The 24,802-nt window shown below is 47.5% G+C and overlaps 1 protein-coding gene across 8 annotated transcripts in view; it reads left to right on the top strand.

Annotated features, from left to right (window-relative positions):
* Positions 1-24,221, top strand: part of TNRC18 (trinucleotide repeat containing 18) — a 125,506-nt gene extending 101,285 nt beyond the window's left edge. For 6 of the 8 annotated variants that reach the window (XM_061599383.1, XM_061599386.1, XM_061599385.1 and 3 more), the window contains 12 exons: positions 3,345-3,796; positions 5,019-5,186; positions 7,787-7,928; positions 10,103-10,220; positions 10,739-10,814; positions 12,355-12,463; positions 13,668-13,784; positions 14,147-14,311; positions 15,331-16,658; positions 18,820-19,056; positions 20,709-20,783; positions 21,835-24,221. In XM_061599383.1, coding sequence (XP_061455367.1) covers positions 3,345-3,796; positions 5,019-5,186; positions 7,787-7,928; positions 10,103-10,220; positions 10,739-10,814; positions 12,355-12,463; positions 13,668-13,784; positions 14,147-14,311; positions 15,331-16,658; positions 18,820-19,056; positions 20,709-20,783; positions 21,835-22,041 — 3,194 coding nt within the window. In that variant the 3' untranslated portion in view covers positions 22,042-24,221. The remainder of the gene's footprint in view (positions 1-3,344; positions 3,797-5,018; positions 5,187-7,786; positions 7,929-10,102; positions 10,221-10,738; positions 10,815-12,354; positions 12,464-13,667; positions 13,785-14,146; positions 14,312-15,330; positions 16,659-18,819; positions 19,057-20,708; positions 20,784-21,834) is intronic. The other 2 variants (XM_061599384.1, XM_061599387.1) reach the window with 2 other exon arrangements.
* The last annotated feature ends 581 nt before the right edge of the window (positions 24,222-24,802 follow it).

Below are 24,802 nucleotides of genomic sequence, written 5' to 3'. Positions count from 1 at the left end.
TTTCTTCTTCTTCTTCTTCTTCTTTTCTTCTTCTTCTTCTTCTTCTTTTCTTCTTCTTCTTCTTTTCTTCTTCTTCTTTGTTAAACTTATATACCGCCCGACTAGCAAGCAGCTCTCTGGGCGGTGAACATAAAAACATATACAATAAAATTACAGGATCTGATATAACAAATACATAAAAACCATCTAAAATGAAATTACAACATTTACTTAAATTAACTTAAATTAACTTAAATTAAAATGCCTAGAGAAGAGAAAGGTCTTAACTTGGCGCCGAAAGGATAGTAGTGTCGGCGCCAAGCTTACCTCCTCGGGGAGACTGTTCCACAGTTCGGGGGCCACCACTGAGAAGGCCCTTGATCTTGTTACTACCCTCCGGGCCTCCCTGTGGGTCAGGACCCGGAGGAGGGCCTTCGTAGTAGACCGTAGTGTACGAGCCGGTTCGTATCGGGAGAGGCGTTCCAGCAGATATCTTCTGTACTCCTCTCCTTACCAGAAGAATGAATTATGCAAAAAATGCTGATTTGAATTATTTACGCAGATTGCAAAATTCCATCTTTTGGAATTAGGGGCATATTGGCACGGACTCCTTTTTTAAAACCCTTTATCATAATTAAAATTAAGTAATCTCTTGCAGCTTCGTTCTTCAGTAGCTTTTTCAAAGTGTGGATTTGGAGTTCTGCATGTTTCTGGCAAAGAAAGCAAGCCCAGTGGGTGCTATGCGCACACTCTGCATTCTGTGAAAGGCTTTCTTTCGTTTTCTCCCTGCTGCTGATTTTGGGCAGTAATGAACTGTGGTCAGGATGTGAATTAGTTTTGGTGCAGTCTTGCTCCTCTTCTAGAGCTGCTGTTCCTAGATCCCTCAATAATGTCAGCAGTGAGGCTCAAGAGTGTCATAATGGACTGTGTGGAAGCTGAATAAACGTGCACATTTGAGGATAAGGGAACGAGCCAACTGTCAGAGCAGAGCGAAAGGGATTTTCTGAGAAAAGTACCTGCGGCTGGAAGCAAAGACTCAGGGATCCACCTTAAAGTTCTGTGGTCCGTTTATGGGTGTGAGAGCAGCATTAAGGGGATTTCCATAGCCTCGTTTCCTGAATTTGCTCTCCCTGTGGATGTGGAAACTGAGGTGTCAGTTAAGGGTGCTAAAGGAGCGTAAGGAGGAGTTTCTGGAATTTCATCCCAGAGCCTGCAAGAAGTCCAGAAAGATAAGGGGGATTCCTGAGGGTCCAATAATTTCCTTTCCCAGCTATTTGTAAGGTAAGCAGAGAAGAAAGCTGTGGTGAAGATGCCTAGCTCAGGCGTTGGGAGCGATGCTGCCAACAGGCAGGATGCTTTCTTATGCTCACACAGCCAGTCAGGTTTAGTTCCCATTCTCTTTCACCCTGTCCGCTCGGTGGGGAGGCCTGCATTTGGAGGTTGGGGCTTTTGGGTGGGACGTCTACTACGGGGCCAAATGGTCTCTGTAGAGGCCTGCTTAGTTTTAATTTTGTTTTAAAAGTCATTAACTGCTCTTTTCCCTGCAACTGACACTCGGAAGCAATTTACAGTTAAAAACGCACACAACACAACTGCCACTAGAATGCCAGTGAGAGAGCTCTGGCTAGAATGTGGTGTGGCCCACAAAGTGAAGTGCTGCTTGAGCCTCTGAGTCTCAGGATCCGCAGTTGGCTTGAGCTCCTGGAATCGGGATCTTTCTCACAGAAATGCCTGCAAATGAGAGAGAAAGAATTTGGGTGCAGTTCTCCTTCTCTCACGTGTGCCTTGGCACTAGCTCAAGTGGCCTTGTGAGTGGTTTAACACACGCCTAAATCGGGGAATCCATATTTTACCAATTTCCCCATCCATGTGTGTTTTTGTAATATAAGCTGTCTTTCTGAGCTGTAAAATGCCTTGTAGCTGTGTTGCCAAATGTGGAACAAAGATGTCTTAAGGACACTCAAACCCATCAGGCTGTCTGTTTACATAAACATGTAACAAAACAATATAATTACAAGAAAAAAGCAAGTTCAGCAGCTAACAAGCACTGATGCCAAGCAGTCATCCAGCCACCTCTTATCATCTGCCTCCAGCAGCCCTTTCAGGAGGCTGTATGGGAGGAACCAGTCACTTATGGAGGCTATTCCAGAGTCTTGAGGCCACTTCAGTAAAGGCCCTGCTCCTTGACTCTTTTTTTACCTCATGTAATGGTAGTAAATGGAGCAGGACCTGATCAGGAGACCTTGACTATGAAAGAGATTCGCGCAGGGAGAATTCAGCTCCTCAGCATTTAACAAGGGGAAGTAGAGACACGAGAGGAACCCTGCTGGTGGATCAGTCCAAAGGTCCATGTAGTCCATCGCCTTCTTCTTACAGTGGCCAACCAGATTCCCCAAAGGAACATCCACAAGCAGGACCGGAATGCAACAGAACTCTTCGCACTTTTGATTCTCAACGACTGGTATTCAGAGGTTTACTTCCTCTGACAGAAGAGGCAGAACATTGCCATTTTACACATCACAAGGGGTTTTCGGGGAAGTCTGTGGCACGTTACATAAAACATTATTGCTTTTAAGACTTTTAAACAGTAAGATCTGATTATTGCCTAGAAGGTAGCAAACTGTGCATTACCACCCGAGGGTAGTGCTTCCTGCTTTGCCTGCTGGCACAAAAATCAAGCATAATTTTAACAGTAAGCTGGTGGTTTTTAAGTTGGAACATTTTTCTGCAGTTTGCTGTTTTATTTAGATGCTCTCTATTTTCTATTCTGTTATTTAAAACATCACAGCCATTTACAGTATTTGTGTATAGTAGTAAGCATTATGTTGTAACCTTTTGTTGTGGTCACTGGCTAAGACATGTCTACTTGGAAGTAAGCCACATTGAATTAAGTGAGACTTAAGTATAGTATTGCAGCCTCAAGCAATTATTATTGGCTACTTTTACCGTTGTTATTGGCTCTAGTTATTATTTACTATTAATTACAACTTTAGTCTGATTTGGATAATTATTTTTTTATTTGTTGGGTGTTTGGCTTTTAGTACTGTTTGTAATGTTGTTTTGTTTTAAAAGTGTATTTTATTGTATCCTGATTTGTGGTTGTAAACCACTTTGAGAAGCCGTGAAAAGCAGTATACACGTTTATTAAATAAAACAATAAATAAAGCAAGATGAGGTGGGTGGTCCTATACCCATCTGGGAGTATGCCCCTTTGAACTTCGTGGGACTTCTGAGTAGACATGCTGTGCTGTAAAATGCTGGATTTGTTTTTTAAGGCACAAAGTGGGCATCACAGTTCAGCACCTGCTTAGGAATATATTTTGTCAGATTTACTTGATTTGGCCAACTCCTTTCCTCACGTGTAGGGACGGAGTTTGAATACACAGACTCGGAGAGTGACGTGAAGATCAAGAAGAAGCCTGCCTCCAGCCTGCTGCGTGGGAAGAAAGGTCTGCTGTTGGAGCAAGGCAGCGCCACGGCCGTACCGTCTGGGTCCACAACAGACACCATCTCAGTGGGGAGCTTGGAGAAGACCAAGACGGCGTCCGAGAAGAGCAGGAAGCTGAAGAAGAAGTTCAAGTCGCCAAAAGACCTGAGCTTCGAGTTTGGGCTGGAGGTGAGTGATGACGACCTCTGGAACCGGCGGCGCAGCGAGCGGATCTTCCTTCACGACGCCACTGCATCGTCAGCCGGGCTGTCTGCCACCACACCAGCCAGTTCAACCCCCATTTCCAAAACTGTGCGCTGCGTGAAGGGGGCGCCCCTGAGCCCCAAGAAAGACAGGAGCAAAGGCAAAGAGAGGAAAGAACTCGGCAAGGTACGAGCCCCGAGTCACAGTGCAGGGCAGTGGTGGCATGGAGGGAACCAAAGGGTGGGATGAAGGATGGGGTTCATTTTTAAAGCACTCGTGTCCCAGCCTGTAGAGTTCTGGGATCTTCTTGGAGGGACGGCCACTGGACCGCCAGTTCACACATGCCTGCACATTACCTCCTTTCTCATAATTGGATAACTTCCAATTGTGCGTTGACATTAAAGTTCAGTCTGTCACACACTGTTATTTATTAAATGTATTTAATGTTAATAATACGTCTGCCCTATGAAAATGCTCAAGGTGCCATTTTACAGCATAGTTAAAAACACAATAGCCGCCAAAAGAAGTAAAAACGCAAGAGAATGAACCGATGCAAAACAGCCAGAAGGTGAAATGATTCGAGGAGCTGATAATGTTAGGGAGCTTTAAAATAATGGAATGCCAGAAGGAAGGTCTTCCAGGTGGGGATGGTGATGAGGGGTCATCACAAGGGCAGGGGCAGAGAGGGGAGCCCTCCCTACGGAGGAGGTTCTAGAGCCAATACAAGGCCCTCTCCTCACCCCAAAGAACACAGTTCAGATCTTGGCGGGATGTGAAGGAGAGGTTTTCCAGGGGACTGTAAGGAGCAGTCAGGCTTGTCATTCTTAAACGGATGTAGGCAGCTGCTGTGTTCGGGGTCAGACTAATTGGTCTCATGTGGCCCAGCGCTGGCTCTCCACGGTCTTGGGCAATGAAAGGTCTGTCCATTGCCTGCTAGTGAACCCTTTTTAAACGGGAGGTGCCAGGGATAAAGCAGGTTCTGTGCCAGTGAGTGAGGGTCCCCCTCCCTTAGCTCTGATGCTGCAGCCATCAAGTGATGAGGTTGCTTGGGTGAACTAGGCTTAGCGCTGCACTGACGCTGTCCCTTTGCTACGCTGCCCAAAGTAGCTTAGCGGAGGCTGTAGTTAATGGTTCCGGAACATATGCAGAGAGTGTCTTTGAGTACATGTAGAATGCTGTTCCCTCATCTGTGAGCAATCATAGACAGCAACTATATGCCTGAGGTTAGGGGGCAGGGCAGACGGTATGAGTTCCAGACAGATTTCAGTCCCAGCTCTCTCTGTTTTATAAACGAACTCCTGTTCCTCTGAGTTTTGCTTGCTGGTCTTTCTGCCTGCCTCTCTTTCCCTTCTGACTGTCCAGCAAAATTGAGGATTTTTCCTGCCTTTTTCCTACTTCTGTTGTGTAGAAGAAGAAAAATAAAGAAGGCCCATTCTGCTCTTCCTCCTCCTCCTCTTCTCTCTCTTCTCCGGGCATCGCCAGCTCCCTGCCTGACGTCCGAGCCAGCTTGACCGGCTCCCTGGGGCCCAGTAAGAAGAGCAAGGCCAAGGCCAAAGCCAAAGAGGTGAAGAAAGAGGTGAGGGCTGGTGCCACAGAAAGAGGGGGGCTGGAAAGCGGGCCTCCAAGGCGCCACTCTTAAAGGAGAGTCCTGTGCCCGCCCGCCCGCCCGCCCCACTAAGAGACTCCGGACTCTGCCATTTCTCTGCGTAGGGGTTTTGCACCTAGAAGAGCTGGACTCTGCCCCTTGCATATCTGTAGAGGGAGCCGCATTGTGCCCAGTCAGTCTAGCCCAGTGTTGTCTCCGAGGGCCACTCGGGCTGCTTCTCTGTCACCTACTAACTGGTGACTCGGTTATGGCCCCAGTGGAGGTAAACTCATGCCCAGTGTGGGGAAAGCGGACAGGGGGAAGCACCCATAGAGGTGGAGTGGTGGGAGATTCAGGAGGACGAAAGGAAACCCCTCTTCACACAGGGCAGTGAAACTGGGGGCTTCACAAGAGGCAGCAAATGCCATCTACTCGGATGGCTTTAAAAGGGGATTGCAGAAAGCCGTGCAGGACAAGGCTATCCCTGCCAGTGGGCTACTCGTCACGATGGCTACATTTCCTCCAGTATCAGTGGCGCTATGGCTCTGAACGCCAGTTGGCGGGGAGCGTAAGTGGTGGTAGGAGAGTGGTTCTACTCCGGTCCTGCTTGAGGGCTTCAGAGAGGCCTCCAGTTGACTGTGGTGGGCAACAGAGTGGGCTAGATGGGCCTTTGGGGCTCTTCTTGAGTTCATGAGAAGGTATAATGGATTGTGTCCCTTCAGACCGCAGGTGTTGTGCATGTGACAGTTTTGAGTGCTGACCTACATTTTTTTCAAAACGCCAAATCACTCCGTCTGGCGCAGCAGACAGAAGGCTGGCCTAGAACCTTCCTCTGTTGCCTTCAGCCCTGGGATGCGGCTCAGTGGCCGGGAACGGGCTTTGCGTGCCGAAGAGCCCAGGTGCCATCCCTGCTGGCCTCTCCAGTTAAAAGGGTCTCGGTTTAGTAGGTGCTGGGAAAGACCCCTCCCTGCCTGAGCCCCCCCCGGGAGCCACTGCCCGTCAAAATTGGCAGCACTGGGCTGTGGCCTCAGGGCCTGAGGAGATAAGGCCGCTTCATATAGGCTGGCAGGGCCTTTTATACGCTTGGAGGAGCATTGGAAAATGGGCTCCCCCACCTGAAGCCGGAATCCACTTTACCATTTTTTTGCTGAATGTATAGGCCAGATATAAAATATGCAAACTGGGGAGCTTTGCATATTTTCCGTGCTTACTTTGCATAATTCATTCTGCAGTTTTGCATAATTTATTCTGGACAATATAAACTGGGGATATTTGCATGTGTTTCTCCTAGTTTGCATAATTCATTCTGCAGTTTTTGCTGTTTTGCATGATTGATTCTGCTTTTGGTGATGGACAAGGCTGGCGAAGCTCCTCCAGCCCAGCCGCTAGATGTGTTAGTCATCGTCCCCTCTGGCTTGTGAACGCTCAGAAAATATTTTCAAGCATCTTATGGAAGCTTTGGGCTATAAATGTGGTTTGGAAAGAAAGGAAGGTGACATTCTAAGGAAGCTTGATTCTGTGCCCACGGCCACTTAGACACTTCCTTTCCACTCCCCTGCAGTCTTTACATACACCCAGCCCCAAATATCTTGTGACCCAGGGAATGAATCGCTGTCAGTGAAGTCTTACAGAGCATCCTGTTGACCTGGGGCTTGGGGCTTACTGGGGAAGCGGTAGCAATTACTAGAGTCCCTTCAGGCCAGGTCCTGAGCAAGCAAAGGCTGAGGGCAATAAGATAGCCACATCCTCAGGTCTGGATGGTGTTAGACGGAGGTGCTGAGAGCTCATGACCACTGACACCACCAGTGGAGCGACTTGCAAGTCAGCTGAGCCCAAGTCCTCCATTGGGTGATACTGGAAAGTAGATTCAGGGGACGTGGCAGGGAGGGAACATTCTCCAGTGCCCCTCAGGGCTATCTGTTTTGTGTAACTTGGCTTCTTGCCGGTGCCATTTTCTTCTCCTTTCTGCTCGGGTTCCACATAATGCCAAACTATGGTTTAGGGTTCAATGGACCAGTCTCTGTGAGCCCAAATGAGGCATCAGGCTTGCATGTTCTCTTCCTCCCACATGTGTCAGGTTTACTTCCTGTTTCAAAGAATCTTGGCTTGGCCTTGGCTTGGAATCCTGGTAAGGCAAACAATGGTTAGTTGCTAAACAAGCCAGCTTCAGACCTGGTCCTTGTGTAACACTAAACCAGCAGAAGCCCTCCTCCTTCCCATACAGGAGTTGGTGGGGAGAATGTGCAAGCCGGAGTCTTTGCGATGGCTCGCTGAGGCTTTTCCATGTAGTGCTAAAGCATGGCTTGGCATTGTGTGCAAACTAGCCCTCTATATGGGCTGTATGCTGCCGTGGGCTCCTACTGGGAGAAAGGGCACGATATAAATCTAATAAATAAATCAAATATGGTTGTGTCAAGGAGATTATTGGGGGGGTATAAATGCAGATATTTGGGAGGTTTGGATAACCAAGACACGGATGACAGCAAATGGAGGGGGCAGGGGAAGACGAGGATCGGTGTCGGTGTACACTCACTAACCCACAGGGTTGCGGAGGGCTTTTGCTGACATCCACTTGTTTTGTCCCTGCTCAGAACCGAGGGAAAGGAGGGGCCGTCAGCAAGCTGATGGAGAGCATGGCAGCTGAGGAGGATTTTGAGCCCAACCAGGACAGCAGCTTCTCCGAGGATGAGAATGTGCCTCTGAGCTTGCTCCTGGAGAGGCCGCTGACTCCAGGTGAGAGACGGTTCCAGGCTGTTTAGATCCCCTCCTGCCACATCCAAAAGGCTGCACACAAGGGCATCCTGTGTCCCCTGAGCATGCTCAGTCCACACTGAGTGTTTTGATTCCCCAGTTCCATTTTTTTAGGAGTTGGAGGTGAACATTTCCCCCTGTCACCCGGTTGTCAGTTTCCCTTCCTTTCACTCACTCAAACATGATTATGGGGCTGTTTTGGGGTTCTTCCCCCTCCCCCCACTTAGGCATTCACCCTGCAGATTTTTTCTGCTTGTGCTTACCTCAGGGTACTTTTCTCTCAGGCATTGGTGGCGCCATTTTGACTACAGAAGCAGAAGCACGGGGAGACTCAAATTGGTATTAGTATATGGATATTGTGTATGTAGTATATGTAGTTTTATCCTTAATACAAATGATGTGAAGGTAGGTTAGGGTGACTGGTGTAATGGAGACATGGGGAGCATCTGGCTGTCCAGATGCTGTGGGACTCCAACTCCTATTAGCCACAGACAGCATGGCCAATTGTCAAAGATGATGAGAGCTGTAGTTTGGCAACATGTGGAGAACCCCATAGGTTCCCCAACGCTAGTGGAGTGACTTGCCTCTTGTTATCCTGGATGCTTTATGGTCGTTCAGGATTTGAATCTAGTTCTGCCATGGCCAGTCCTGATGCTCCTGTCCACCTAACAGCGATGGAGTAGCCATGCCTCTTGTTTTGTCTGCTTGTGGTGTTTATTTCTATCAGTTGTCACCTGTTTTTCCACGATAGTGTCCAGGTTCCAGAATTCCACGTATATCAAAATACTAGGAGCAGAAGACGTGGCTCCTAGCAAGTCACCACAACTCACTAACTTGTAAATACAGTTAGGTCTAGTGCTTGGAAAGTTCATTTTAAAAAGGATCTAGTTTAAGTTCATCCTTTTACAAAATGACCTAGTTCAGTTCAACTTCATCCTTGGCAAAAAAAAAATCAGTTCAGAATGTTACAAGATGCTATGCTGAAGTATAGGGTACAAAAGTAAATCGGGCCATACACAATTAATAAGATGTCTGACAGACTGTTAAAAAGTGAAGTTTCCCCATAACTGTATTTCCATATTAGAAAAGGCTTACCCTGTTGAATTTGTGCCAGCCACACAGCTGTTAAAAGACCAAGGCATCATTTGCTTTGTTTATGTTCTTGTACTCCTCACTGCAAGCTGCTCCTATTGGAAGAGAACAAATCTCTTCAGCAGGGAAGATACAGGAAATGCCTCACATTCATTCCTTCTGATTGCTTAGGAATAGTAATACAAGTGACTGAGAAACCTCAGCACCAGCAGTGAGTCCGTGTCTGCCTAATCAGCCTTAGAACATTGCCTCCACATTTTGTTTTCTAACTTTCTTTACAGCTTGACTTTTTTTTAAATGAAAGCTAAGAGTCTGGGCCTCCTGCTGAGGGTGTGGGGTGGGGACGAACATGAAGATGAACTAGAAAATGAACTTTTCACCTTTAGTTCACCTGGCAGCTGTAGGAACTACTTTCAGGTGTAGTTCAGGGATTTCATTCCAAGCCTTGGTTGGGCCTGGCTCTGGGTCAGGTAAAAAGGTAAAGGTAAAGGTGTCCCTGCACTTATAGTGCGAGTCGTTTCCGACTCTTAGGGTGACGTCTTGCGACGTTTACTAGGCAGACCGTATATATGGGGTGGGATTGCCAGTTCCTTCCCCGGCCTTTCTTTACCCCCCAGCATATGCCGGGTACTCATTTTACCGACCATGGATGGATGGAAGACTGAGTGGACCTTGACCCCTTTTACCGGAGATTCGACTGCCTCCTTCCGTTGGAATCGAACTCTGGCCGTGAGCTGAGCAGAGCTTCGGCTGCATTAGCACCGCTTACCACTCTGCGCCACGGAGGGTCTGGGTCAGGAGCTGGCACTTAATTTTCATAAGAACATAGGAAGCGGCTTGTGACAAGTCAGACCATATAATATAATATAATATAATATAATATAATATAATATAATATAATATATATGAAATGTATTTCTTAAGACTTGTAAGCTTTTGTAAAATGTATAACTTGTATACTTTTATATATATATAGTTTAAAAAATTTCAGTAACTGCATTGGTGCCCATTTCTGCTGCCTTTGAAAATGCTGCTGATTCTCTCTCTCCCTCTCTGTCCTCCAGCCCCTCGTTCTTGTATCATTGACAAAGATGAGCTGAAGGATGGCCTCCGGGTCCTCATCCCCATGGACGACAAGCTCCTCTATGCTGGGCATGTGAAGACCGTTCACTCTCCTGACATGTAAGCACAAGGACACGTGCCCTGCATTTGGAGAGCTATGGCTGCTGGGAGTTGTAATCTAGCAATATCTGGAGGTCCAAAGGTTCCCCAATCCCTGGCATGTTGAAATCTTACAAGCTAGCCAGGTGGTGGGCACAGAAATGCCCAATCTAGATTTCTGCCCATGACTATCAGAAGCAGAATAAAATTACGCAAAACAACCTGCTGTAGGTAAATAGTGCTGATTAGCATAATTTAAAAATGTGAGACCATGATGCAAATATTTTCAGCTTGATAAACATCTCCTTTTGCGGCTGGAAACAAAGTATGGTGGTTTGAATTGTCATCCCTGTTTTACGCTGAATACAATAGATAGGTTTGAAGCTGTTGTTTCCTAAGGAACTGCTTATAAAGCATGAAAGGGCATTAAATGTCTCTGATGGTTGGTTCTTGTTTCTGTCTTGTTTGCGTCTCGATGTCTCTCAGCCGCCTCCTTCTCCTCCTCCTTCACTCTTGCGTTTTGGGTCTGTACGTTTCAGATATCGAGTTGTGGTGGAAGGAGAGCGAGGAAACCGACCCCATATTTATTGTTTGGAACAGCTGCTGCAGGAGGCAGTAAGTTGGACACGTTAATGTTCTGGGAAGGGGTCCTTCCATGTTTACTTTTCAGAGGGGAAGTGGGAAGAAGCCAAGACTCCTAGTGTTGAAACGGGGCTTCTCGTGTTCTCTACGGGAGGGGAGGCCTCCCGTGGCCCCTGCTCATATGTAATGTGGTTCAGCTTGCTCCCTTGAAGTCCCAGCAGTCTTTCACACATCCCAGATGTCTTTAATTCATCTCTGTTGCAGCTTCTGCTGAGGGAGGAAATCTAAACACTGCCATGACACCAACTCCCTTATGGAGGAATAAATAGCATATTAATATATAAACCTGCCTGAAACATTGGCCCATAGCTGAGTATTGTCTACTCCAGCCTTCCAATATGGTGTCCTGCTGATATTAGTAGCTACAACTCCCATCTTCCCTGACCATTGGCCGTGCTGGCTGGGGCTGATGAGAGTTATAGTCCTGTAACATCTGGAGGGCACCAGATTTAGGAAGGCTGATGCACAATGGTTTACAGTGACTATCCAGAGTCTCAGCTGGGAGAGTTTCAGTCCTGCCTTGAGATACTGGGGACTGAACCTAGGACCTTCTGCATGCAAAACACGCACTCTACCATTGAACTACAGCCCTTCCCTCTGATGTGCTGGCCACAGAAGATTGTGTTTTCTCAGTGATGTGTGCCATACCCTGTGGCTTTCTTGCATTATGACAAAATCTGGAGGGTCTTCTGTAGGAGACCATTTTTTTCCCATGAAAGGAGAGGGAAACCCTTGTAGGATGTAGTTCTGCTTAGGGATGGGCAGAGTTCAGGCTTGTCAGATCTACATTGTTTTTTCTAGAAGCCCAAGATCTATCAACCAGAGCCAGGTGCAAAAGACACGGAGCTAGAATTAAAGAACAAGGTGCCTCTAAGCACATCTGAAGCTTGGGATTTGTTTCCACTACTGGAACGGAACGGCACTTTCTGCCCTTTCACACAACAGTTCCCTCCCGGGTAGATTTCTTCATTTCAGCAGCCCAGTTTAGGTGGCTTTGTTGTTGCTGTTTGTTTGTTTTTATTTACAATACAATTACAAAATACATATTTACCAAATCATATTTACAAAAACAAATAATGATCAAGTTTCATGTCTGCATGATACATGTTCAGTAATTAACCAAGAGAAACCCGTGGTCAACCAATGCTTCACTGTGGCTTTTCCCTTGATTTTCCAGACTAAATCAATAGGTTTATCCATTCCAGCAATTCCAGACAATTTAGACTTCCATTCCCAAATTGAGGGGCCATTCTGAACTTTCCACTTCATGGTACAGACCATATTGGCAGCAGTTATGAGATTAGAGACCAGTAACTTAAGGTTTTTACATATATCTGTTGCTGTCCTTGTTAAACAATTGGGAGTCAGAAACCTTTGCTGGTCTATTGCAAATCCACCAAGAGTTCTGATCCACCCCTTGCTCGCTCCTGGCTTAGCTGATACAGAGAAGGTACCCCACAGGGCAAAAACTAAAACTGAAAGGTGCTGATGTTTCCTGCTTCCTCCCACACAGATCATTGATGTGAAACCCCCTTCAGTGCGGTTTCTCCCTGAAGGCACAAGGATTGCCGCATACTGGAGTCAACAGTATCGCTGCCTCTACCCAGGGACAGTTGTGCGAGGTGAGGCCATGATGCGTGCCATCAGTTACCCACAGAGGGAGGTGGGAATAGGCAAGGAGGCACACTCTAATGCTTTAATTTGGATTCCTGGATTGAGCAGGGGGCTGGACTCGATGGCCTTAAAAGACACAGGAGGATGACTGGCTGGGGGCAGGAGCAGTTGGCAGAGACAGAAGGGAGCAGCCAGCAAAAGCAGAGTCTTGGGGTCCATCAGAACCAAGGGCAACTCCACGGGGAAGAGGCAACTTGGCACGAGGAGGGGTAGAGCTCCATCGAGCTGTTACCTCGCCTTCTGCGTCTCCAGCATTCCTCCCTCTCTTTTCCCTCTCCCTAACTCCCTCAGCTGTCACTTTCCCAACATCCCAATTCCCTGGGCAACCGTTGCCAAGACTGCCCAGAACTGTCTCACCCACACCTACTTACAGTTCTACTTATCCCGTTTTCTCCAGGCCACTAGCCTTAGGAAATGTGTTAAAATCAAAGCAAAGCTATTAAACACCTGCTCAGTCTTCCCCTTGCTTATTGGATGGATCCCGTTATGCCCACTGAATAGCATTTTCCTACCAATTTTGAGATATTGTTCCCAGCTCGCTTTTCCTTGATTTGTCTGCTTGGAAGTCTGCCACATTCTTTTCAACTACATCCTTTTGAGGGGCATTTTTGTTCTTCAGTTTCCCCCTCATTCTTCCTTTGCAGCAATCTGTTCAGCCTCTTTCTGTATATATACTGCTTGACTCATTTCCCCAGAAACATTGGTTGTTACAAAAGCTGGTGAATTTTCAAATTGTCCCTTAACAACTTTATACATATCTTTCTCCTAGTAATCTTCCCCCTTATTTCTCCTCTCCTTTTTCAACAAAACATTGTCCCCCTACTTTTATTTCTGGCAATTCTAATAACTGTCTTCATCGTAAGGATCTATAATACTGTCGTCATTCAGGTCTGTAATACTGCCTTCATCATAATTCTGCTTTTGTTTCTCTTGCTCTTTATATCCGTGTTTACCCTTCCGTATCTGTACAAATGTACTTTGCTTTGATGTCATTTTACCCAGTCACTTGGATGTGTCTGGCAGGCAGCAAGCAGTGTGGTTTTTGTTGTTATTTTTATTAATTGATATTAGTAAGGGTGTAACTTTCAACTAACTTGAGTGTGAGTGTGTGTGTTGCATTCTGATGATAATTCTTTCCTTTTCTGTCTAAAGGAGCTCATGATCAGGAGGAAGACGGGGATTTGATAACTGTGGAGTTTGATGATGGCGACACCGGCCGGATCCCCTTGTCCCACATCCGGCTCCTTCCACCCGATTACAAGATCCAGTGTGAGTTTTCTGCTGCAGCCTGGTAGAATGGGATTCTAAGGCATCTACAGGAGATGCTTGAGAGCCCACCTCCCAGACCCCCCAGCAAAATAGGAGCCCAGTTCCAATTCCCCTTGATCTCCTTCCTTTTCTCAGAGTAGGCTGGGCGTGGTGGTGGTGGGGTAGTCCCTGGGAAAATCTTGCACCCTGGATGCATTTCATTTGTTCTAGGCCCTGCCCAGTCAGAAAATGGTAAGCAGAACACGTCTTGTACACAGACGGGTGTTCCACTTTGAATACCTCCCCCCCTCCGGTTGAGTTTCGAGGAGTGGCATATGGATGAATGTAAGGCATGGTTCGAGAATGGCTGTTGTCCATTTCAGGTGCTGAGCCTTCACCTGCCCTCTTGGTGCCCAGCACAAAGCGTCGCAGCCGCAAATCCAGTAAGGATGCTGCAGAAGGAAAAGAGGGGACTGGGATGGCATCTGAAGAGCCGGCATCAAAAGGCAGAGGTCGAGGGAGAAAGCCAAGCATCAAACAGAAAGCTGGTACGATGCAACAGCTACTCTTTGGCAGGTGGAAATGTGGAGGAGAAGCAGAGGGGATGTTGGAAGTGGCCATGGGCCAGGTTAGACTGGCTGAGGTTGATGGGAGGTGGCAGTCCAAAACTGACAATGCATCTCCAGGGCCTGAGAGAGAAAGGCTGAGCCGGGGCGGTCTGTGTGCAAGCAGGGGCTCTGCCACTGAGCTTTGCCCCCTCCCCCCAGTTCTGACTATGTAGATTGGTCTGTTTTAAAACTTCTGGTTGAATAAAAAGGCACCCCCAATTAATTGGGCAACACATATTTTTTAAAAGTTTATTATTTTTAACAGAAGCACTTATAACAGCTGCAAGCGGCAGAGGCATCATATAGGAAAGGGTGTCTCTTCTAAAAGCGCCTGCTGAGATGACTAGTCGCACCATCTAAAAACAAAGGGAGCATGATTTTCTTCTTCTTCAAAACAACTGTTTTATTCATAGGCAGATGTATGTTGGGTTAATTAATCAGTTAAAACTCGCATGATTAATCTGCTAGGATTTTCTTCTGTATCTGTCTAGCTATTTCCACCTTTCTCTGAATATCAACTGAACAGCACTGCAAGGAAGTAGGCTCTGGATCTTAGAAGGATACCATCAAACATAAAGTATGCAGACATTTGCGTTTGCACTTTACTTAAATATTTCAGCTTCTGCTTCTTTAGTAATGCTATTGAGATTTCAGATTTTTGGAAGAGAAGTCTTAAACCCCATCTATTCATCTCTTTCTGTATGTCAGTCTTTAGTGCAGCCTTCCCCAACCAGGTGTCCTCCAGATGTTGTTGGGCTATGATGTCCATCGGCCCCACCCAGCATGGCCAATGGTTGGGGACTATGAAGGAGTTGGAGTCCAGCAACCTCTGGAGGGCACCAGACTGGGGAAGACTGTTTTGGTGTTTGAGGGCATCTTCTAGGATCTAGAGCAGAGGCATCCTAGGCTTCTGCAAATGCCATCCATTTCTTATTTTTTAAACTTTTGCTGCTTTCCAGAAGAAACCATCCTTAAGGAAGAGACAAACCATGGGGAAACATCAGGAAACCCTTCCCTCGTGCCAGAAAAGCCAGTTTGCCCTAGCAAACAAACTGTGAAAGGCTCAAAAAAAGCACAACAGATCCCTCCTAGACCCTCCCCAGCTCCAGTGGAAGAAAAACACTGCAGTAAAGGTGGCAAGATGAAAATCTCTGCCAAAGTGCCCGGCCCGGCCCAGACTGCCTTCCATCCTCCAGTGTTCAGCAGCGTCCAGGGGAAAGAGCCATACGCTGAGTTGCCAGGAGCGCTGGGAACCTTCAGTCCTTCTGACAGCTCCTCTGGGAAAGTCAAATCTAAGAAAGGCAAATCCACCGAGGAGTCACAAGAGTTTGGGTCAACAGCCAAAGCTCAGAGGAAGATCCCAGACAGTGAGATCCTCATCAAGCTGGATCACGAGGGAGTCATGTCTCCAAAAACCAAGAAGACAAAGGAGGCCATGAGGATGCTGGGAGACGCCAACCTGGCTGGCAGGAGGGAGGCAAAAAGCGTCTTGGGGCTGAGCTACAACCCCATCACAAGCACCAACCTGAAGCCGCAGAAATCTTCCAGGAGCAAGGCAGCGAGCGGCGAGTCTTCGGCTCCCACCTACGGGGGCAAGTTTGGTGGCTCTGGAGAGAACTCCGCCTCCTCTAAGGAGCAAGAGGACAAAGCCCAACCTGCGCCGGCGGGAGACGAGTCCGACAGCAACAGCAGCAGTTCAGAGTCGGAAGGAGAGGAAGAAGCGGTGAAGAACGGAGGGGGAGCCCAAGGCAGCAGCTCAGCCAGCTCCAGAGCGTCTACGCCCGTCTCCTCCTCCACCTCCTCCTCCTCTTCCTCCACCAGTAGCAGCTCTTCTTCCTCTTCCTCCTCCTCTTCCTCCTCCTCCACCTCCTCCTCCTCCTCCAGCTCCAGTTCTTCCTCCTCCTCCTCCTCCTCTTCCTCCTCCACCACAGACGAAGACTCTTCTTGCAGTTCTGACGAGGAGGCAGCCGACTCCCAGCCAAGTGCCTCTTCTGGCCAGCTGGCCCTGCCGCCCAAGCCAGCGAAGCAGGCAGGGAAGCCTCGTGCCACTTCCCACCCCCAAGGCCCAAAGCAGCAGCAGCAAGAGGAGGAGCAGCAGGAGCGAGCAGCACAGAAGCAACAGCAGACTGGGACCAAGACCCGGCCCAAGAAGCGCGAGGGGATCCACCTGCCCACCACCAAGGAGTTAGCCAAGCGCCAGAGGCTGCCCTCTGTGGAGAACAGGCCCAAGATTGCTGCCTTCCTGCCGGCTCGTCAACTGTGGAAGTGGTTTGGGAAACCCACCCAGGTTAGCTCAACTCTTTGGGGGCTCTTGGGACCGTTGTTGCTCTCTGCCCTTCCTGCTGCAGGGCCTTTCTCATAACAGCACAATACAAAGGCCGGCGTCATCTCAGTGGAGAGTGTCAACCCAAGGTCCGCCTGGACCTTTTGGTTTGCTTGCTTTCAGATGGGTCTGTTTCAGTGAAGTTGTGCAGAGTGCAGTCTCCAGATGGTTTCATCCTTTTAGTCATGGGGGAGGGGGCTAGATTGCCCAATTGTTTGGCTTTATTGGTCCTTTTCATTATTCCATATTGGTTTACGTTCATTGGATATTTTACAGAAACACGAGGCATAAATCCCAAATATAAATAAATAACTTTTGTTAAATGCCCAGAGGGCCCACTACGCTGTCCATGCTTTATTATTTATTTATTTGGGAGTATTTATGACTCGCCTTACTAACCAATGTTTTTGAGGCAACTTACCATATATTTAAAATATTATACTATATTATAAATACCATGAGACAGTACAGAGATGGAAAGCCATTTGAGGAGCTTCATCCTCTTCCTTTGTAGAACCTGTGTTCGCTTTTTCATGTTTTGTCTGCAGTCATGAAGGTTTGAAACTGAAGGGGAAGAAGATTCTGGAGTTGCAAGAGGCTCCAAGGCTTGGGTCCTGCTTTCCCTTTCATGAAAGGAACATTTACATTGATGGGGCTTTCCCACCTCTCTTTTCTCTCGGCAGGCCCCTGCACCACCAGGGAATCTACTCCTGAGGGCTAGCGGACCCTCAGCAGTCGTGTGGGATGTGGCGCAGAGGACTGCAGCTGGAGGAGGAGTTGGTGGAAATCCTCCACTTCCTTACTTCAGGGGTTGGGGGCTGTGTGGTTCTCCAGATGTTGCTGGGCTCTCACTGCATTGGCCAAAGGTCAGGGTCTTGGTAGGAGGTGGCATCCAGCAACAGCTGCAGGGCTTCCACAGGCTCCCCCCCCCCGGCTGTATTGGGAGCAAGAATTCATAGTTCATGGTGCTCAGCCCCCCCCCCGATAAACACACAGAGAGAGATGTCAACCAAGCCTCCCCTTTGAGAAATTGTCCCACAACCTTGGGCTGTTTCAGACACAGCCAGCGCTCAGCAGGGAGCCAAGGGCAGATTCTACTTGCCTCATAGGCTCATATTCTGAGACACCTGTTTGTTGCAGTTATAAAAACCCAAACAAGTAGAGGTGTACACTAGAGAACTGTCACGACACGTGTTCTTGGGAACCTGAGTGTGCGAACCTGCCACCCGCATGTCCCATGAAACATGCCTCCTTGAGAGGAGGGGGATCTTTTGCTAGGGATAAAACAAGCCCTTTGCCCTGAAGTGTGCCTACATGGTGCATGCGTACCCAAGAAATGCAGGTCCAAATCAGACTAAAGCAAAGCTTTTATTGAGAGAAAAGAGAGGAATAGCATTACAAAATTACTGGGTGCGTGGCAGCATTAATCATTAATATCCTAACCCATTCATGACTTTAAAATAAAGAGATCAAAGAACCCTATTACTATAAAGAATGACAGGTAGGAGAGATTACCTATCCTAGGCCCAGGAGTGGGCAGAGGAATGTGGCTGAAGTGGTGTGGAAGGGCTCTGGCCCAAAATCAGCAAGGACTCCATTTGCCTCAAGGCGTGGGCCGAGACACAGAATCCCTTCCTGGTTCTGTCCCTGCCGTCTCTCGTTGAGTTTTTTGAGTGTAGTTACACGTGTTGGAGCTCAGATTGCCATTGCCCCCCATTCCAGAACTCAAGCCTCTCTTTTAAAAGACTCTCTCTCTAGCCCCTCTGAAAAAGAGGGGTCTGGGTATGAGGTGATTTTGTGTGTGTGCGTGTTCCTTGCTGACCCTGAGAAACTCAGGCTACTTTCCTAAAGCTTTCTTTGAACAGTGGGATGATTCTGCTAGGCTTGAGGGAAATCTGCCAAGGAGAAGATAACATTTATTCCAGTTGCTCTCGGTTATTTTTGTTGCTCACAAGGTGGCCTTGTTGTCTCTTCACAGCACCTCAGGACTGCATAACCAGCAATACAAGGGGGTATGGGGTGGGAATTATAGACTGGCAGGTTCCAGAGCCTTGCACCTCGTAACAGGACGTAGCGTGTGCATAGGCCCCAAACTTATGCGACTCTGCATTCTCTCACTCCATAGAGGCGCGGGATGAAGGGCAAAGCGCGGAAGCTCTTCTACAAGGCCATTGTTCGTGGGAAGGAGATAATCCGCATTGGAGACTGTGCAGTCTTCTTGTCGGCCGGCCGACCCAACCTGCCCTACATTGGCCGGATCCAGAGCATGTGGGAGTCCTGGGGGAACAACATGGTTGTCAGAGTGAAATGGTTTTATCACCCAGAAGAAACCAACCCTGGCAAGAAACTCAACGAAGGCAAGGTAGGTAGCCCAAGCATCACCTTCTTGCAGCATAAGTAGAGAGCCAAGATCTCTGTTGGGACTGGAAGGGAAAAGCCTCCGTGAGTCCTTGAGAAGTGAGCTGGGTATCACCGGGGGGGGGGAGAAGGGGGGGTTGCTTTCTGGGTGATATTTTTTGCTCAGAACTCCATGAGGACTCTAATGCACACAAGGCAGTCTGCTCCAGACAGTTTAGAAAATGTGTGCGTGCATGTCTAGCACGCTCTCAGTGAAGTTTCCCAGGCTTTGATGTCAAAGCAGGCAGCCCGCAGTGGAAACCCCATGTAAGGAGAACTGGAGACTGTGGGAGAATGGCAGCGGTGCCTCCCCATCAAATAACTGCCCACCCTAGTGCACTGACTCCACTGTGCGCATGGCGATCTATGTGAGTGAGCTGGGGCTTCTGGCGCGTAACTTGAGCTGCGACTCCGTGGGACTTCAGCAAAGGTTGCGGCTTGGTGTTGGTTGGCTGCTGCACAGGCAAGGGGAAGGACCCTCTGGCCAATCAGAGGAAGAAAGGCTGTTGGGAAGTTGCCACCCCCGGTCTCCCCACAGCAGGAAAACCCGTTATCTTTGGGGAAAGGTCCCTCCTTTTCTCTTCTGGTGTAGAAAAAATTAGTACCTTTGTAAGTGATGGAGTGAGAGACAAACTGGGCTTGTCACCTAATTTTTTTAAAAAAAACTTAATTATATGAGTTGTAGTAGATTGCTCAATTCATCAGTTTAAATGTGGATGCAGTTGGCCAAATGTGCAGGCAAGGGGGAGGAGTGTTAGTTTGACTGAAACCCCAAAGCAAAACAAAATGAGGGGGAGCGAAAGGTTTTTTTGGGGGGCAGGCTGAAATGGTTTGGGGGAGGGGCTTACCATTTATGTGTAGGGAGAGGTTTCTCCTTCCCCCTGCCTCCCCCCAAGCATTTTCCTTTTAAATTTTTTTTAAAGTTGCTGGCTTCTGGTGGTGCAGCAACACAGTCCAAAGGGCTGCTGCTGCCTAAATAATTTGGGTACATTTTTAGCAGATCAAAACTTTTCATTTGATTCATATAACTAATTAAATGATTAAACACTGCAGCCCAAATATGTCAAATATTACTGTGCCTCTGAACATGTGCAGAGTGCCTTTCTTTGTTCTTCTTCTTCTTCATCATTATTATTATTAGAATTTATATCCCACCCTTCCTCTTGAAGGAGCCGAGGGCGGCAAACATAAAACAACAAGAAAAAGGCATGCTGAAACCAGTTAAAAATATTCCCCAACATAATTCATAGAATCATGGAATTGTAGAGTTGGAAGGGACCCATAAGGCCGTCGAGTCCAACTCCCTGCTCAGTGCAGGAATCCAACTTATTACAATTAAACATTCTGAAACACAGTCAGAAACATTCTTTCATCTGTCATCGTCAGGTTGCTGGGAATGACCTCCTTCAGCCATCAGATGCTTGGGTGTAAACAGCAACAGGCTCTTACTCTGACACTACAACGTGTAGTCCTGCTACACATACAGGGAAATTAAAGGGCAAGACTGTTAAGTTTGTAGAAAGCTTTGAACATTTTGGTTTTGCCTTCTAATCTTGCTTTCCCTTGGTTGTTCCTCCTCCCTCCCCCCCGCATCACTGTTTGGTGTCCCTGATCCAGCGCTGGGATCAGAAATCCAGCAGAAGCCTTTCATCCGCTCTTCAGGCTTCCAGCCAGAGGAAAGACTTCATGGAGGTGTGTAGGAGCAGGCAGGTGGCGGGGAAGGCGGTGTACTTGGGATGACCTCTTGACTCTTCACAGAGCTGTGCCTGTTCCTTTTTAAAAAAAATGAAATAGTGGTGTACAAATATATTTGTAAATAAGATAAGATGGGGAGATTATCTGTCTTTGTGTATTGCCAGACAAGTCCAAAGCTTTGTGACTTTGTTTTTTGTTAGTTTTCTACAATAACACGCCACAAGAAGGTACAACACATTAAGGTTGCATGGATGCGTGTAGGGCAGTCTGTTCTGGCCCCTGGCAGCCGATGGCATAGATCAGGTTGAGTTCTTCCCTGCAGACTCTGGGGCTGTCTGATGGCAAACCTGCCGGCTCATGGAAACGGGGTGTTTGGGAGGTGGGCTTCACATGTTGTTGCCTGGCTTCTTCCTCATCACCATGGAGGAAGCAGGAGGCTAAAATATGCAAGTCAAGACCACTCGAAATTTTCAGTCTAACTTTTCATGGTGGGGAAATTAGACAACTGTATATATGTGTGTGTGTGGTTGGCTGTGTTTTGTTAAGGCACAAACAAGGCCCTGATCAGGGGAGAAGGAACCAAAGGGGCTAAGAAAATAGCAGAAGGAAATGAGGGAGGAAATGGCAGTTGGACCAGACAGTTAAAGAATGCTAAATATGGGAGGACGAGGACTTGGAAGACTTTGGAATGGAGATACATTTTTCAAAAAACCTTAAAATTCTAATTTTTGAAAAGTGCAAGCAGGCACTCTCCCAGACCACCTCTCCCCTTGTGTTCCTCCAAATGAGGCAGACAGGAGGGGTTGATTCACTGCTGCCCCACTCACAGCAGCAAAACACAAAAAGAGGTGGAGGGAGAGGAGTAGCATCCTAAGAGGATGCAAGTTGGCTGCCCGGCCCCCTGCTGCTTGCCCCAGTGTGCCTGGCGAGTGTGCCAGCCCTCATATTTTTGTCCTCCTGCTTTGGCTCTGGGTGTCCACAGCCCAGAGGTGTGCTTCAAATAGCCTGCTCACCTCTCTCTCCCCCCCTTTTTTCATTTCTCACCCAGCGAGCACTGTACCAGTCTTCTCACGTGGACGAAAATGACGTCCAGACAATCTCGCACAAATGTCTGGTCGTCGACCTGGAACAATACGAGCAGATGCTGAAAACGAAGAAGTACCAGGACAGCGAAGATCTTTACTACCTAGCGGGCACGTATGAGCCCACCACAGGCATGATATTCAATACCGACGGGGTCCCGGTCATCTGCTAACCGCTTCTGGAAAAAGGGATCCTGGGAGGCATCCCACTCTTGGCAAAGCATTCAGAGTAATACACCCCAACCTGTCCACAGAGGAGGAGGAGGAGAATGGGATGAAATAAAAGTATGTGCCTGTTTTTAACGACAGCATGATTGTTTAGTGCTCAGTTGCATCATGACAGACAGGTTCCAAAAAACAGGTTGTTTTAAGGGATTTCCTGAAATCAGCTCAGTGATGGATCCAACTGCTTGCCTCTTGCAGAAGAAATTACAGATAAGATTTTTTTAAAAAAGAACTTACAGATGAGGGCGATGAGCTTGTATTCTGCTGCTTGGGAACCAGCATCACTTGGGGGTGCCATGCCACATTCCCAGAACTACAGGCTCCCCCCTCCCCTTTGGTCCAGACTTTCATAGGTATTTCAGGACATCCAACAGTTTTTTGGACTTGATGCTTTCTGATTTTCAAGGTTACCCGTCGATCCTCCCTCAGCAACCACAAACTGACTTGTGGAAGACAAGGGTAGGGAGATCCCTGTGTGACTGCCAGTTAAAGACATTTTGTTGACTCTCTGTGTCAAATACCTGCCCTTCAGTCGGGAACCGAAAGCTACAGTCGCAAAGGGTGTTGCTTGGACAAAGAGCTGTTGACTGACGTCTCTCTTAGGGTTCAAGGACAGAGGAATCGGACGCATTTGGGACTGCCTGAGCAGGTGCAGTCTCACAAACAAAAACGTGCAAGTTGAATGTAAGTTACTAGGTTCTGCTTAGAAACACGGGTCCCTCTTCCATCAGCTATTCCCTAAATACATTATTTGGGAGAAATGTTTGGAACATACGCTGCTGGTAATTTGCTGCTCCCACTTCAAGAATCCAAGAAACACTTTCCCCCTCCCCCTCCCGATGTCATCTGGGCCCAGCGAACTACCTTTTGAAGAGTCCATGCAGAATGAAATACTAACTCTTCTCCCACCCCCTTCTCCCCATTGGCACTACTTGTGATGAGTACGGAGAAGATGGCACTTGCAGAAACCTGGCGTTACCCACGTGTGAAGTGATGGATAGTGGGAGTGGGGAATCTGCATTAAACGCAGGACTAGAGTGGTTGACAGTCACTGATCCCATATTTCCCCACTTTCCCGTTCACTTAGCCATCCATCTCTGTTTCCCCCCTCCTAGGCGATTGGCTCTGGACTTTGCAGGGTGAAAGCCCAAAGAGAGACAAGGCCAACAAGGGAGTCCCTTGGGTACGAGTACAGGATAATAAGGATGAAAACAGCCATGTTTTTGCACTTAAAAAACAAACTCATACACTACAAGCCCGAGACACCACGATTGTTTCTGCCCGGAACAGAATGTGCCATTCCAGCACTACCCTTTACTTACTTGGTCAGATTTTTAACTGTCTGCTCTGGCACAAATGGAGAAGTAAAGATATGTAGCTGTAGAGAAAGGCATCCCGTTTTAGAGTCCTGTCCCAATCTCCTTTTAAAGAACCACAGTGGTGCTGATCTGTACTGCCTGCCTTCTCCAGTCTTGGACTGCGGCTCCCGAAGACTTTGGTGGATAATATTTCTAAACAGCAGCAGCAGCTCTGTACAGTTTTAACGTACCAAAAGACTCTCATATTACCTTTTCCCCTGTATTATAAGCTCTTCAAAGAAAGCAAAACTAAAAAAAGAAAGGATAAAAAAGCAAAATGGATTCAACTTTTTAATTATAAATATAAAATATAAATATATAAATATATATAAATATATAAACTTTTTTAAAAAAAACTGTGAAAAAAATTATGGAATTATAAAAGGAAACACAGTCTGACATGTAGAGTCTTATTTTTTATTTCCTGTTGGATTGTGACTGTAAAAAGAAAAGAACGGGAAATCCAAAACATTGCTTATATATGAACTGTGTACTGTATTTGTAGAAGCAACTTGCGTGAGCAAATGTGTTTTAAAGAGACACAGAGAGGGAGGGAGAGAATTTACGCGAATGTCAAATAGAAAGCACTTAACTGCCCATTGCCTTCTATGGAACACAAGGATATTTTGCAGACAATCGAGAGGAAAGGAGCCAGGTTTTTTGCCCTCCCCCTGTTGTTTTATGTTTTCAGTTCCCCCCCCCTTTTGCATTCTGTTTGTTGCCGAATTATGTGCGATCCTTTTTCATAAAAAAAAACAATTGAAAAACAACCAACCAGCCTGAACTCTGCCTTTGTCTTCTTGGTTTTTATCAAAAAGGGTGTGATCCTGTATCCACTGATGAGTGGGCTGAGGGGTCTTTACGTTGGGGCAGGCGGCTTCAGAAGTGGGGACTGTTGCCTCCCACTGAAAACACTCCTGTGAAAATTCCTCTACTAGGCAAAGGGTCCCCAGCTGCTCCCTGAAGTGGGTGGATAGAATTGTGGGCAGGACACAAGTAATAGGGCGGAGGGAGCAGACTTATGCTGAATCCTCATTCACTCACTCACCTCCCCCGTGCAATCCCAAAGACACTCTGGAAATCTACACCAGGACAAGCCGGGGGGGGGGGCATTCACACAAAGCGTGTTACCAGCGGTCATGTACCCAACATACCTGCTGGGTCTGTTCATAATCCAGCCCACTGTGTCAGCGCTATCTTGATGATAATTCTTGGGCACTTTTTTCACAGGCAGTGAAGCCTGGGCGAGGGGTGGAATTTGGGCAATCTGTGTTTGTGGGGTGGGGTGGGGGTGAAAGTGAATTTACTCCCACTGGGGAGGTGCACAACTGACTGGCACTTCTGCTGCATG

Source organism: Rhineura floridana, chromosome 17 (assembly GCF_030035675.1).
Source record: "Rhineura floridana isolate rRhiFlo1 chromosome 17, rRhiFlo1.hap2, whole genome shotgun sequence".
In the NCBI taxonomy this organism is placed as follows: Eukaryota; Metazoa; Chordata; class Lepidosauria; order Squamata; family Rhineuridae; genus Rhineura; species Rhineura floridana.
The sequence above is the reverse complement of the archived record's forward strand: the minus strand, read 5'-3'. Positions and strand labels throughout refer to the sequence as shown.